We start from the raw sequence: 16,057 nt of genomic DNA, 5'->3' as shown, positions 1-16,057 counted from the left end.
AAAAGTTTTTTTGTTTGTTTTCAATTGGGCTCCTCTAACCCCAGCAGGCTTCCCACGTGGCACTAGTGATAAAGAATCCGCCTGCCAATATAGGAGACCCAAGACATGTGGGTTCTATCCCTGGGTCAGGAAGATTCCCTGGAGAAGGAAATGGAAACCCACTCCAATATTCTTGCCTGGAAAATTCCATGGACACAGGAGCCTGGTGGGCTACAGTCCATGGGGTTGCAAAGAGTCGAACGTGACTGAATGGGCACACACACACACACACACACACACACTCTCTCACACTCACACAACTCCAACAGGGAAGAGAGTCCAAGAGTGTTAGTCTTAATTGAAATCCCTTCACATGAGACCCATGGCTTAGAGGCTGTGTATTCCCTACTAACACCCCGTCAAGCCCACAGTTCCTGTCATGCATGTGCTGCTTGGAGTGGGGGCTCTGTATAGTGTCAAGGTCTCCACATCATTTGTGAGCAGCGTTTTAAGTCTTGAACACAGTGGCTAACTTCACCCTTTCTTGTTAGGGAATTGGTTAGGTTTATGCAACTTCCTTCCAGGAATGATAACCCAGTATTTCTCACCTTCTTTCCACCTGGAATATTACTTGTCCACATTTCTGACTCTGCTGTTGCTTCTGAATTTGACTTCCTCAGGTCTTTGGGAGCCAGACTGCCTCTGCCATCTGCTTTTTAAGACACTGCCTCCTCAGGTGTGCAGGGTCCTGGGCTTTGCATGGCGGGATATGCCTTCAGTGCTTCAGTCCCCTCTGCTGTGTCCTATCCCTTCTAGGAAGGCTTGGATGACTTCCTGACAGTTTAGCTCGCTTCTTACATTGACCTCTTTCTTTCTCTTTGACACGTGTGTGCCAAACTGAGTGCCTTCTTTGCTTCCTTTTACTTTCTTCTGTTTTCTAGCCCAGACTGTTTTTTTCTGAGTCCATATAAATAATGATCCTCTGTGCAAAAACAAACTTTTCTTTACTTGACTGATCACAACAGGAAATAACTTTCGATCAGATCAACATATAAGCCAGACCTGTACGTGCCCTGCTGTGTTCAGCCTGGCTTTATCTTTGTTTATGTCATCTTGGCTGTGTCTTCTCTAGGGCCCTAACTCAGCACAATTCTCTTACTTGTTTCCTTAAGGTGTGGGCATTATCAATATCTACAGCTACAACTGGACCACAGCCTTGTCTAACTCAATGAACTATGAACCATGCTGTGTAGGGCCACCCAAGATGGATGGGTCATGGTGGAGAGTTCTGACAAAATGTGGGCCACTGGAGAAGGGAATGGCAAACCACTTCAGTATTCTTGCCTTGAGAACCCCATGAACAGTATGAAAAAGCAACAAGATAACACACTGAAAGATGAACTCCCCAGGTTGGTAGGTGCCCAGTATGCTACTGGAGATCAGTGGAGAAATAACTCCAGAAAGAATGAAGAGATGGGGCCAAAGCAAAAAAAACACCCCATTGTGGATGTGATGGGTGATAGAAGCAAAGTACGATGCTGTAAAGAGGAATATTGCATAGGAACCTGGAATGTTAGGTCCATGAATCAAGGCAAATTGAAAGCGGTCAAACAGGAGATGGCAAGAGTGAACGTTGACATTTTAGGAATCAGCGAACTAAAATGGACTGGGATGGGTGAATTTAACTCAGATGACCATTATATCTACTACTGTGGCAAGAATCCCTTAGAAGAAATGGAGTAGGCATCATAGTCAACAAAAGAGTCTGAAATGCAGTACTTGGATGCAATCTCAAAAATGACCGAATGATCTCTGTTCATTTCCAAGGCAAACCATTCAATATCACAGTAATCCAAGTCTATGCCCCGATCAGTAATGCTGAAGAAGCTGAAGCTGAATGGTTTTATGAAGACCTATAAGACCTAGAACTAACACCCCAAAAAAGATGTCCTTTTCATAATAGGAGACTGGAATGCAAAAGTAGGAAGTCAAGAAACACCTGGAGTAACAGGCAAATTTGGCCTTGGAGTACAGAATGAAGCAGGGCAAAGGTTAATAGAGTTTTGCCAAGAGAATGCACTGGTCATAGCAAACACCCTCTTCCAACAACACAAGAGAAGATTCTACACATGGACATCACCAGATGGTCAACACTGAAATCAGATTGATTATATTCTTTGCATCCAAAGATGGAGAAGCTCTATACAGTTAGCAAAAACAAGACTGGGAGCCGACTGTAGCTCAGATCATGAACTCCTTATTGCCAAATTCAGACTTAAATTGGAGAAAGTAGGGAAAACCACTAGACCATTCAGGGATGACCTAAATCAAATCCCTTACTATGATACGGTGGAAGTGAGAAATAGATTCAAGGGATTAGATCTGATAGACAGAGTGACTGAAGAACTATGGATGGAGATTCGTGTCATTGTACATGAATCAGGGATCAAGAGGCAGGGAGACAGGGATCAAGACCATCCCCAACAAAAAGAAATGAAAAAAAAAAGTAAACTGGCTGTCTGAGGAGGCCTTACAAATAGCTGTGAAAAGACGAGAAGTGAAAAGCAAAGGAGAAGAGGAAATATATACCCATTTGAATGCAGAGTTCCAAAGAATAGCAAGGAGAGATAAGAAAGCCTTCCTCAGCAATCAGTGAAAATTAATAGAGGAAAACAATAGAATGGGAAAGACGAGAGATCTCTTCAAGAAAATTAGAGATACCAAGGGAACATTTCGTGCAAAGATGGGCACACTAACGGACAGAAATGGTATGGACCTAACAGAAGCAGAAGATATTAAGAAAAGGTGACAAGAATACACAGAACTATACAAAAAAGATCTTCATGACCCAGATAATCACAATGTTATGATCACTCACCTAGAGCCAGACATCCTGGAATGCAAAGTCAAGTGTGCCTTAGAAAGCGTCACTATGAACAAAGCTAATGGAGGTGATGGAATTCCAGTTGAGCTATTTCAAATCCTAAATGATGAGGCTATGATAGTGCTGCACTCAATATGCCAGAAAATTTGGAAAACTCAGCAGTGGCCACAGGACTGGAAAAAGTCAGCTTTCATTTCAATCCCAAAGAAAGGCAATGCCAAAGAATGCTGAAACTAATGCACAATTGCACTCATCTCAGATGCTAGTAAAGTAATGCTCAAAATTGTCCAAGCCAGGCTTCAATAATACATGAAGCATGAACTTCCAGATGTTCTAGCTGGAGTGAGAAAAGGCAGAGGAACCAGAGCTCAAATTGCCAACATTCATTGGATCATTGAAAAAACAAGAGAGTTCCAGAAAAACATCTATTTCTGCTTTATTGACTATGCCAAAACCTCTGATTGTGTGGATCACAGCAAACTGGAAAATTCTGAAAGAGATGGGAATACCAGACCACCTGACCTGCCTCTTGAGAAATCTGTATGCAGGTCAGGAAGCAGCAGTTAGAACTGGACATGGAACAACAGACTGGATCCAGATAGGGAAAGGAGTACATCAAGGCTGTATACTGTCACCCTGCTTATTTAACTTATATGCAGAGTACATCATGAGAAATGCTGGACTGGAGGAAGCACAAACTGGAATCAAAATTGCTGGGAGAAATATCAATAACCTCAGATATGCAGATGACACCACCCTTATGGCAGAAAGCAAAGAAGAACTAAAGACCCTCTTGATGAAAGTGAAAGACGAGAGTGAAAAAGTTGGCTTAGAGCTCAACATTCAGAAAACTAAGATCATGGCATCCAGTCCCATCACTTCATGGCAAATAGATGCGGAAACTGGAAACAGTGACAGGTTTTATTTTGGGGGGCTCCAAAATCACTGCAGATGGTAACTGCAGCCATGAAATTAAAATATGCTTACTCCTTGAAAGAAAAGTTATGACCAACCTAGACAGCATATTAAAATGCAGAGACATTACTTTGTCAACAAAGATCCATGTAGTCAAGGCTATGGTTTTTCCAGTAGTCATGTATGGATGTGAGAGTTGGACTATAAAGAAGGCTGAGCACCGAAGAATTGATGCTTTTGAACTGTGGTGTTGGAGAAGACTCTGGCCAGTCCCTCGGACTACAAGGAGATCCAACCAGTCCATCCTAAAGGAAATCAATCCTGAATATTCATTGGAGGGACTGATGCTGAAGCTGAAACTCCAATACTTTGGCCACCTGATGTGAAGAACTGACTCATTTGAAAAGACCCTGATGCTGGGAAAGATTGAAGGCAGGAGCAGAAGGGGATGACAGAGGATGAGATGGTTGGATGGCGTCACCGATTGAATGGACGTGAGTTTGAGTAAGCTCCAGGAGTTGGTGATGGACAGGGACACCTGGCATGCTGCAGTCCATGGGGTCACAAAGAGTCGGACACGACTGAGTGACTGAACTGAACGGCTACAACAACTATAATTCTTTCAAACTCACCCATAATGTACCCTATTTTTCCTAGTTTTTCCCTCCTTAAATCTGTCAAACTTCTTGTCATACCTGCCCTAGTCTTTAAGGAGGTGATTCTGATTGAGTAGCCCTGAAGATGGAATTATGAAGTCCAGATGTGACTGCTGGAGGCCTGAGAGAGGGAGAGAGAGAGAGAGTGTGTGTGTGTGTGTGTGTGTGTGTGAGGTGGGAACATTTCCCAGCGAAAGAGATATTGTGATGACAGAGGCTCAGAAAAGGTGCCAACTAAGGGAATCATTTTGCCCATTAACATGTTGAGGGCTCTGAAAGGTACCACTGTAAAGAAACCTGGTTCAGAAGAGAGGAACAAATTAGAAGGTATTGTGAGGATATACTCAAAAAAATTAAGAATGTGTGATATCTTGTGAGTCAGCTGGCTTGTTCTCTTCAAAAACACAGTATCTTTTTTTTTTTTTTAACAGGTCAGTGAGAATAATTTAGAATAAAAGAGACTAAAGAAACATAGTGATCAAATGTAATTATATTTTGCTTCAAAAGAAAAAAATCTGTTCAAGTATATTGAGGACAAAAGGGAATTTTTGAATCTGTACTGGATATTAGGTGATACTAGGGAATTATGGTTAATTTTTTGATGAGGCTTTTGTGGTTATGCAAGAATGTCTTAGGAGGTGCACACTCAAGTATTCATAGGTGAGGTGTAATGATATCATAATGTTTGCAACTAAGTCTCAAGTTATTCAAAATCAACAACAAAAAATATGTATCAAAGCAAAGAAGGCAAAATGTTAACAACTATTAAATCTCAGTGGTGCATATGTGGGTGTTCTTTTGTGTTATTTTTCAAGTTTTCTATCTATTTTAGAATAAAAAGTAAAAAAAAAAGAAGAGGGAAACCTATTTAACCTAGTGTTCCAAACATTTAACTAGGAAACTCTTTTTTCCTTTATAATAGATTAATATGGAAGCATCTGGTGCTTCACAAAGTACACTTGGACACGTTGGCCTAGGGCAGGCTCTCATTTTAAAAATATACTCTGATAAATGCTCAGTAAAGAGTAAAAATCTTAAAAAAATTTCAAAATATGTGTTAAAAGCTCCATCTAGCTAGCTGAGGAAATGCTTGGTATATCACTACAATGGGGCCATTCCAGTGGCCAATTTCAAAATATGTGTTAAAAGCTCCATCCAGCTAACTGAGGAAATGCTTGCTATATCACTTATAATGGGGCCATTCCAATGCTCTCAGCAGTGGTATGACTTCACTGGCCAGAGGAATGAAGGTTACAACTTGCACAGTGATTCTTTAATATCCCGTATGTGTTACTCAAATCCTTTGTCTTAGGGTAACCTCAATGATGATAGCACAGGCTAAATTGTCAATCATCTGTATCCTTCTGTGCTTAAAGAATTAGATGAAGTGAGGGATCTATTAGAGCACTGTAAGGAAGAAAAACAAATTTGTGAGCCTAATGGATGATTCTTAGTAGGGATTAAGTTATAGGGAGACCCCATAGTTTCTTGTGACTGCCCAGATATTTGGTTAAACATTATTTCTTTGTGTGCCTGTGAGGATGTTTCTGGATGAGATTAGCATTTGAATTGGTAGAGTATAGCAGATGGTCCAGGAGCCCCCAGAAGCTCTTACCTCTAGTTTCATTGTCCAAAACCAATCAACTAGCAGGAGGACTGGAATTACCATGGTTCTCTTGGATATATATCCTAGAGCTACGGATAACATTATCTTGGTGGATGGTGTGGCAGTTTTAAAATATGACTGAAAATTCTTTGACACCTCATTCCTTAGAAGGTAGGGTTTATGTTCTCTGCCTTTGAATCTGGGCAGATTTGGGGCTGCTTTGACTAGAAGAGTACGGATGATATGCTTCTGTGAGACTTTTGAGACAAGACTGTACAGAGCCATGTGGCTTATTCACTAGAACACTTGCTCTTGAAAACTTCAGCTGCCTTAGGAGAAGTTTGACTACTCTGTGGCCATCATGCAGTGGGAAAGCCAAAGCCACCTGGAGAGCAATATGTAGGCACTTTGGTTGATGTTCCCGATGAGTCCAGTTTTGAATATCCCAGCTAAGGCATCAGACATATAAGTAAAGAAGAAGCACCCAGATGATTTCCAGCCCTGTGAACACAGTCAAGATTCTTCTAGCAAGGAAAGAGAATAAGAAATGTTAACATGGGCAACCAGAAGTCCTGCTACATTGTGGATCCCTGCTTCTGGACTCATGTCCAGAGCAAGAGGTTTCTCTAACACTTTCAGCTTTTAGATTAGAAAAAAAGAAGCATTTCCTGAGGTTAAGGACTTCTTTTGGGGAAAATATAAGATGTATCCCACAGGCATGATTTGACTCAGACGTCTTGGATCTCTGCGGATTTCACATTCTAGGCTTGGCTCCACCTAAATTCACACCAAACTCCCCTGGAAACACAGGACCTGGGGAACAGAAAACTGACGAGCAAAACCATCTCCTAGTCTCATTTAATACAAGCTCAAAATATTGTTTGCTATCTAATTTAGTACAAGCTCAAAATATTAGTTGCTGTAATAAACAGTTCAGTGGCTTAAAGAAGACCGAAATGTAGTTCTATCACATTAATTCCTTGGCCAGTTTAAGTTGTCTGTGCCCCACAAGATCCTGAAGGAATCTCTAGGATGTTGTCCTCATCCAAATGGATAAACCTGAAAAATCTGACATCCCTCTCCCCTGTCCCCAACTTGTAAATGTCTAGGCTGTGTCTCTAACAGACACGTAAGTCTGTAAAGCAAGACCTGTGTTTGAGGCTGAGATAAACTTCTTGGCTATTATCTGTTGAGATGATGAGAAGAAAAACAAAAAGAAACCCCAAACAAACAAACAAACCCTCACAGCTCTACCACTGACTAGCTCTTTGATCCTGGGCAAGTTATCCTCTTTAGCCCCGATTTCCTTATCTATAAATTGAAGGTGGTTATGATACTTTCCTTTTAGCTGTTATGAGGTTTAAATGAATTGATGCTTGTAAAGTGCCAAGCTTCATGGAAATTATTTAATAAATTTTAGCTGTTATTATTGTTGCAGTCTCCATTATTTATCTGTGAGCATTTTGAAGGCAGACAAATAGTCCTTTCCTTAGTAAAACTATACCCAGAACTGCCAGGGTTTGGCCATAGAAGATTTTACCTTTTGGAAAAGAGATTAGAGCTGGGGCTCTAATTCTGTTCCCTGAGCTTGGGCTTCTCTCACTTCAAGCTTGTGTGAGGCCTCATCAGATTGTATGGTAAGCAGTTAAATATCCCAATTTGACACGTGGTAGGAGACTACAACCCAGGTCTTAACGATATCTGGGTCTTTTGACTTTCATTTTTAATGCGTTCAACACCACTTTACTATTCCACCCAGGTTTTAGTTATCAATTGCTGCGAAGCACCACTCTAACACTATGATTTGTTATTTCTCACAAGTCTGTGGGTTAGCGCGGCAGCTCTCCCTTTGCTCTCCCCTGGGCTTACTAATGTGAGTGCAATTAGCTGGAACTGAGCCCCATTAGAATGGCTGACTAGCTGGCTTCTACTCTCCCTATGATATTTCATTCTTGGCTGTTTCATGGCACGGTTGTCTCAAAGCAGCTTTTCTGAGAAGGCAAGCCCTATGCATAAATGCTTATCAAGAGCTTGTCTGCGAAACATCTGCTGATGTCCATTGCCAAAGCAGAACACATGGCCAAACCCAGACTCTGTGGGAAAAGATTACACAAGGGCTGGATATCAAAAAGAGGGACTCTCAAGGGACCAATGTGCACTAATGTGTGTGTGTGTGTGTATATGTGTGCACGCTCAGTCACTCAGTCGTGTCTGACTCTTTGAGACCCCATGGACTGTAGCCCTCCAGGCTCCTCTGTCCATGCAATTTTTCAGGCAAGAATACTGGAGCGAGTTCTTACTCCAGGGGATCTTCTGGACCCAGGAATCAAACTCATATCTCCTGCATTGGCAGGTGGGTTCTTTACCACTTGAGTCACCTGGGAAGCCCTACCACAACACATTTAGGGTTGTCACTTCCAGATCTGGTCAAAGAAAATATAGTAATAGTTGGCCTAAGTTCCACCCAAAACCTAAACTTTAAATGACATATATGTCTATGATAAGTGATACAATATCTTGCACAAGATAGATCTTTAATTAGTAAATACCAAAAAGAATGAATGAACAAATAAATCAGTAAAATTACCAATGGCAAGAATTTGCAAATTTTCTATAACATTAATAGTTACAGGTTGAGATGTCTCAATAAAGTTCTTAACATAAAAATTATAGTTCTTCATAGAATATAAATTTTTAAAATACAAGAGTTACATCTTTGATTTTCTTCCATCTGTCCCACTATGCCCAATATGAGTCCCTCAATACCTACTGGCTAATGAACTAAATAAAATTACACTTGAAATGTTCCTATTTCTTTGATAAAAAACACGCAGTAAGAGAATCAAATGAGATACTTTTTCTTGCCAGACTTCTTCACTTAGAGGCTGCCTGCTGCTACAAATAACAGAAAATTTAGTTTAACTGCCTTGAGCAGTAAGAAAATGTGTAGGTTTACTTAACAGGACCTCCAGTAGGTGTGCCTCCGTGGTGTTTAACATGACAACTCAGTGAAGTGTCATTACGAATCTTAAGTTCTTTTCATCTCATCATCTTGTTGTATCCAGTATTGGCTTCATCTTACGGCTGGTGCCCCTTGTGGTGAGAGGTGGACTGCCAGCCACCAGCCACACAACATGTTCCCTCATTTAATGTCAGTGGGAAAGAGATGGAGAGAGCTTGCTGGCTCCCATGGCTCTCTCAGAAGAGTTAAGGACCCCCTTCCTAGATGCCCCTCAACAACCCATCCCCCAAGTCTCGTTGATCTTAACTGGACCACATAACCATTTCTGGGCAGGACATGGTGGTAAGCGGGTGTGGACTTATTTTGATGTGCTTAGAGTCATTAAGGCCCAGTCTTGGAGTGGGGGAGGAATCAGCTTCCCTCAAAACATGACTGTTCATAAGAGGCATAGATAATAAGAACGTGAGAACTGCTAGAAAAGAAAAATTGGATTCAAGGAAGGCAACTGACAATTACTGTGAGCATACTACCTGCTGAAAGGCCTGATTTCTCTGTTACCGTGTAGCACCATTGAGTGCATTCACCTTACATAGATTCTCCAAGATCTCTTGCTTCCTTTCAGGTAATATTACTCAACTGGCTTTTATTCCTCACAGCCCAGAATTGGAGGATAACAATAGCTATGGTATATTGAATACTAGGGTGAATCTAAAGAGACAAGCTGACAGGACAATCCCCCTACCCACCAATCAACTATTTTACATACATGAGTCCTAAGAAGTAAGGTAATGTAAATATCATCGTATTGATGAGAAAACTAAGACTCAAAAAGATTCAGCAAACAGACTAAAGTCACAAGCTACTATGTTGTAGAGATGAAACAAGTCCAAATCTTTAGGCTCCAAAGACTGCTCTTTTCATTATGTTACATTGCTTCTCAACTTTGCAAAACATGTTTCACTTAATTAAACTATTCATGTGTATGAGTATTTTATTAATATCTTCCCTTTGATTGAGTCAGAACATTTTAGGAATGAAAGAGAAACTCCTCAAATTTTCTACTTCCTTTAGTGTTTCCTAGGAAGTGGCTTAGACAAAAACATGTTTTAAATCTATCTTCTCTTTCACAAATGAGCTAGACTGTTGTATTTTTAGTAAATAATTTATAGCCAGTTGTGGTTTTAGTTATACTCCTGGCCGTTTGCTACATACTCTCTGCTTCAAATTATGTAATAGGTCTTGTTTACTCATTTTAGCTGTATGTTCCTGTGTGGCTGCTGCTGCTGCTGCTGCTGCTGCTGCTGCTGCTAAGTCGCTTCAGTCGTGTCCGACTCTGTGCGACCCCATAGACGGCAGCCCACCAGGCTCCGCCATCCCTGGGATTCTCCAGGCAAGAACTGTGTGGCTGGCTCTTTTTAACTGCATAGGATACCTTTGTCTATTCCCCAGTGGCTCAGTGATCCAGAATCTCCCTGCAATGCAAGGGCCGCAGGAAATGATCCCTGGGTTGAGCAGATCCCCTGGAGGAGGGCATGGCGACCCACTCCAGTATTCTGGCCTGGAGAATCCCATGTTCAGAGGATCCTGGTGGGCTGCAGTCCATAGGGTCACAAAAAGTCAGACAGGACTGAAGCAACTTAGCATGCACATCTGATGGGCCAGCCCCCTACCCCCAGGCTCTCAAAGTTGTCAGATGTTCTTCAGTGCCCTGACACCCTGCCTGGAACCCCTGTTAAATCCCACCTGACTATATTTGTGCTGTACTTGTCAGATTGTCTCCTACGTATGATTACAAAGTCTTTGAGGGAAAGATGTGTCTTATTCACCTTAGCATCTCCAATGCCTAGCAGGTTGCTTGGCACAAAATAAGCAAGTAGTAAGTGTTTATTAATGAATAAAAGTAATGCTATAACCCAGATTTAGGTTCATGAAGACAATTGTGTCCTTTTCTCTTTAGGTGTCTTATTCTTGGTATATTGCATGCCTCAGCAGGATAAGAAGGATTAAAGAGAAGAAGGAAAATCTGTAACTCTATAACATTTTTGGACAAGATTTTGGAGGGAGGTAAGCCAAGTTTAATGAAGGTATCTTTTTGTAAATCTTTTATTCCAGTCTATGCCTGACTCATATGATGATTAATCAACAAATGTGTTTTGGGTGCCTACTATGTATCAAACATTGTCTAAGATCGTGAGATTCATCAGTGATCAAAACAAAGAAGGACCTCAAAGAGCATTAGCTCCGCCCGTGAACTTTACCAGTCATTTCCTATTTCTGAATCTTAGTCCTGCATTTGTGCATGAACCCAAAACACTGTAATGGAGAGCTTGCAGTTTCTCAGATGAAAGACACTGGTAAACACATGGATATTTGTTCATCAGCGCTGCTGCTTCTCTCTAGAACCAAGGACAGGAGGAGGAGGTCACGGACTAAATCTGCTCCTTGACTTTGTTCTCAGCAGTCCACGTTAGTAGACACTGCCTTTATAAAAAAAAGAGTTTTATATATCCGTGCAGCGTTGGGAGGTTGCAGATTTCTTCCTAGCTGCTAATCTCCCTAAAGATCCACTTGGGACTGAGCCTCTCCCCTATGCAGCATCCAGGTACTTCCCTTCTCTAGTCTGCTGGGGTTTTTGTGCTGAGAGGCTCCACCTGTTCACAGCATCGCAGCTGTAGAGGCTGGTCTGGACACAGGAACCATTTCCTACAGAAACTGGGCGTCTTTAAAAGGTTCCAAGGGAAGCTTTTATGTCTCCCTCCTACAATCCCAGCTTCTCCTGAAGTGGAAGCTAGACTAAAAATAAAGACCACACTGATTTTTTTTTTTTTTCTGAGAAAACACAGTACCATGTTTTGTTTTTGTTTTTGTTTTTTTTTTTAAGTCCTAATTGCTCTGTGGGAAATGTTTTTATTTCACAAATACTCTGTGGCTCTGAAGTGACAGTAAGATTACATTTCTGATAGAATCACCCGTACAGTTTCCAGGCTCCCCAGGGAGAACAATGTGAGGCTATTCCTCCCGGAACCAGAGGCGCCTTCTCTGGTCCCGAAGGTAAGTTAAACACTATCCCAAATAAATGAGAACAGGGGGTGGCACATAAAAGAATGAAAGCTTGGCACTTTAGCTAAAACCAATGATCTTAGGCAGAAGACTAAGGGAGCAAAAAAGAACTGCAAAAATAACTCTACCTTCAATTTTTCAAATTCCCAAAGGGTCACTCTCTCGTCTCCAAATGGGGGACATGTGACAAGGAAAGGAGAAAACCTGGAAGAGTGTAAAATGTAAACAGTATAAAGAAATTACAATAGGGGGGTGGAGGGCAGGGGCAGTTTCAGGGTGAGGCTCTCAGAGACCCTCCTGCTGGCTGTGAGCTAGAAAGACCCTGGCCGGCCTCGTGTTGCGCAGAGGCGGCGCCGCAGCGACAGATGACCCGTCCTCGGCCATCGAACAGCCTAGAAGACGCTTTCGCAGGAGCAGGGCGGCGGCCGGGGGCGCGGCGGCGGTGGGCGCAGGTAACCCAGCTTGGGCTGCTCCCGCCGGGCGTGGTGATAATGCGGGTGGGGCCAGCGGTGGCGGTGGAGCGCCTGATGGCCCCGGGCCCCCTCCTCGTCCTCCGCGACCCCCTGCGGCGGGCAGCACAGCACGCCCAGGCGCCTCCGCAGGCGCCGCCGGAGCCGACAGCCGCCCGCCTGGAAGAACAAGTAGACGAAGGGATCGAGGGCGCTGTTGGCCACCCCGACGAGGCGCAGCGCCACCGCCAGGTCGTCGGTCTCCCAGTCCCCCACCGGTCCAGACGACCACGTGGCCGCAAGCCGGGCCGCGAAGTAGGGCAGCTCGCACCCCACGAACAGCAGCGCCAGCACCAGGCTCATCTTGAGGCTCTGCACTTTGGCGCGGGGCAGCACGTTGGGCTCAGGGGCCCGACCCGGACTGGTCGACCTAGGTGCCGCCGCCGCCGCCGATGGGGCTCGAGGCGGGCACGGCCGCCAGGCGCGGAGCAGGCGGCCGCCCGCGACGCTCATGACCGCGGCCGGCGCCGCGAAGCCCGCCAAGGCCTCGTAGAGCGCGTAGAACATCAGGTGCCAGCGCGGCAGCGGCGCGAAGATGTCGTGGCAGCGGCGCTCTCCGAGCCAGGCGCGGGCGGTTGGGGGCGCGGCGGGCGGCGGCGGCAAGGGGGCGCCCCCGCGCACCACGAAGGCGGCGGGCAGCGCCAGCAGCAGCGCCAGCAGCCAGCCCAGGGCGGCGAGGGCGCGCGCGGGCAGCGGCGGGCCTTGCGGACGGCGCACGGCGCGCTGGCGCTCGAGGGCGATGAGCGCCACGAGGTGGGCCGAGGCGCCGCGGCCAGACGCCCGCAGGAGGTGGACGCAGCGGCACGCCAGGTCGCCCGCGGCCCGGCGCGGCTCGCCCAGCAGTTCCCAAGCCAGCTGCGACAGTGCGGTGCCCCCGCCCGCGTACAGGTCGGCCAGGGCCAGCTGCACCAGCAGGAAGTCCATCTTGCGACGCTTGGGACCCGCCCAGGGCCTGCCGCCGCCGCCGCCGCACAGGCGACACAGCACCGTGGCGTTACCGGCCACCGTCACCACCAGGATGACCCCCAGGCAGACCAGGCGGACGCGGCGGCTGGGCAGCCCGGGCGGCGGCAGGGGCGGCGGCGGGGGAGGCGGCGGGGGTCCGGGGACAGGGGCTCCCTGTCCGGAAGTCAGGTTGAGACCCCAGCCCAGCGAGATGGGTACGGAGAGGTTGGGCGCCGGCGACGGAGTTGAGGGGCTGAAGGGATTCTCCATCTTTAGCCTGGAGGAAGAGGAGGTACGGAAAAGGGCAGGCAGGGCGCGGGAAACCGAGGTGGCGGCGAGGCTGCGCGGAGTTCCCAAAGTTAGTTGAAAACGCACACGCGCGAAGAGGGAGATGGATGCGGATAGCTTTGCGCTTAGTTGTTTTTATAGGTTGTCCTCGTCATTTGTCACTCAAATGGGGGTTGTACACTGGAGGCACACACATGATCCCTCTTCTCCACCTTCCTCTGCGCGTCTCCCCTCCCAATCCGGGTAGATCTCCTTCCAATCTCTACCGCAGCTCCGCGCTGCCCTCGCGGGAGTCGCAAACCCCTGGGCTCTAGGAACCTCTCCGGTTGGCTGTTTACATAGAACTCAGCCAGACACGACTTAGCGACCAAACAACGAACAGTCAGACAGAAGGTCGCTTTGCCCGGCCATCGCTAACCCGGACCAGCACACTGGGGAGGAAGGTCCTAAGGTCCTGATTGAGGCTATACCCCTCAAAATGGTATCAGATTGGCAGCAGGAGAAAAATAGAAAAGGCACTGGTTTTGATTAAAAAGAGAAAGATTTGAAACGCAATGTATCTGCACTAGCGTGGGAAAAACAGGAACACAAGAAACCAAACGGCGTTTTGAGCCGAGGAGCCCAACAGATAGATCTTCCTCTGGCCAACAACCAGAGTGTTTGATTTGGAGAGAGCTCAAGTCAAGGGTATTGGCTGGCAATTAGGAGTAGCAGTCGTTTGCAGATTGTTTCAAATACTCCCCATTACTAGAAACGGCAGATTACAGCTGTTTTCCTTGATGTAAAATGCATGTCATTAGTCTGAAGAGGGCATTAATAGGTTTTATGCAAATGGGGTAGTACATTTATTGCTTTTCTCCTAATATTTTCACTCAGTGCTGGGTGTATCATCATGGCTCTTCATTCTCTTGATTCTGTTTTTCAGCAGATGGGAGGTTGCTAGGAGTGACTACGCCTCCAATAAGCCTAGAGAAAAGGTGACTAAGAAAATGATAAGGCGGCCAATTTTTTAAAAAAACATCCAAGTCACAGGAAATGGTTTAGATTAAATGCTATCTCTTTTTATTTCAGCCCTACCTCCTCACAAATTTTAGTTTTCCTGTTGGAAGCATCAATTTGTCTTTTATATTAATTATGGTGAAAGTAGACTTCCTGTGCTTCCTGGTCTGGGTGTCTGTTGGTGTTCACGTTCCCAGGCTGAGATGTGCGGGATAGGTGGGTTTGGTGGGCGCAGAGGATGTCTCTGCCAGCTGCAGTGGGAATCTCATTTCCCAAGCCGTTGTCCTTTGACCAGAGAACTCTGCCATTTTTGTTATACCCCTAGTGCCTATCACTGGACCTGACACATGGTAGGTATCAGTAAATTTTTTTTTTTGAGTTGATGAATTAATGGATATGTGATGCATTTCAGAAAATTTTGAGCAATGTGTCTACCTTGATTATAAATCCATCAACCTAAGGGGAAAAAATGCCTGTTATACCTATGCCGGTATGACCCAGAAGAGCTCAGGGAAGCTCCGGGGAGGTACAGGAATGGCCATTATTGTTGGAACATTTAAGAGGTAGGGTGACAGCCTTGGGAAATGAAACTCCTGGTTTAATTTTCACGTTCTCCCCTCAGAGGGCTGTGCCCACGGCCTTTCTCTGTATCACAGGCGTCATTTTGGCTTATGAGCCACTGCTTCCAGGGAGCTGTCTCTGAGCAATACTCATAACTCAGTGATTCTTCTAGCCAATATCACCGTAATATTTCTCAAGATAATTCTATAGTTCGTCTCAAATTTGTTGAAATGCTTTCATACAGCAAAACAAGACTACCAGCAAAATTACATTTTACAGAACTTTGCTAAGACCTGGTAAAACATTGATATAAAAAAACCCCAATTCTTCAGGGAATGCTTCAGGGATTCTCCAGGCAATTCCCTGGTGGTCCAGTGGTTAGGATTTTGTGCTTTCACTGCCGAGGGCCTGGGTTCGATCCCGGGTCAGGGAACTAAGATCCTGCAAGCGATGTGGCATGGGCAAAAGCTTTTAAAGAAAAATTAAAAACATAGATTCTTCTCAAAGTAATACCTGCACATAGTTGGAAAATGAGCTAGAACTAGATGTCTGGTAACAATGTGAAGTTTCCCATCCACACATCCTCATGTCTCCCTCCCCTCTTCTAGAGAGGAGCCAATTTAGTTCTATTTCTGCTCTGGCATTTACCTAACTTCATAATTCGAAATAGTAAATGTGTAATACTACTTACTG

General features: G+C 45.0%; 1 protein-coding gene and 1 long non-coding RNA gene across 5 annotated transcripts in view; one reads left to right on the top strand and one right to left on the bottom strand.

Moving 5' to 3' along the window:
• Positions 1 to 16,057, top strand: part of LOC145509610 (uncharacterized) — a 54,861-nt gene that overhangs the window by 12,326 nt on the left and 26,478 nt on the right. For all 4 annotated transcript variants that reach the window (XR_014056233.1, XR_014056236.1, XR_014056234.1 and 1 more), the window contains exon 4: positions 10,960 to 11,066. This is a non-coding gene — a long non-coding RNA (uncharacterized LOC145509610). The remainder of the gene's footprint in view (positions 1 to 10,959; positions 11,067 to 16,057) is intronic.
• GPR150 (G protein-coupled receptor 150) lies at positions 11,853 to 13,786 on the bottom strand. The gene has a single exon (XM_081498768.1). It carries the CDS (start codon positions 13,784 to 13,786, stop codon positions 12,455 to 12,457), a length of 1,332 nt encoding a protein of 443 aa, XP_081354894.1. The 3' UTR covers positions 11,853 to 12,454.

This window comes from Giraffa tippelskirchi, chromosome 6 (assembly GCF_054371585.1).
Source record: "Giraffa tippelskirchi isolate mGirTip1 chromosome 6, T2T-mGirTip1v1.2.pri, whole genome shotgun sequence".
NCBI lineage: Eukaryota > Metazoa > Chordata > Mammalia > Artiodactyla > Giraffidae > Giraffa > Giraffa tippelskirchi.
Note: the sequence above shows the minus strand (reverse complement) of the source record. Positions and strands in the feature narration are given on the sequence as shown.

Coding starts and splice junctions, on each gene's coding strand:
- GPR150 (XM_081498768.1), bottom strand. CDS start 13,786: ATGGAGAATCCCTTCAGCCCCTCAACTCCGTCGCCGGCGCCCAACCTC.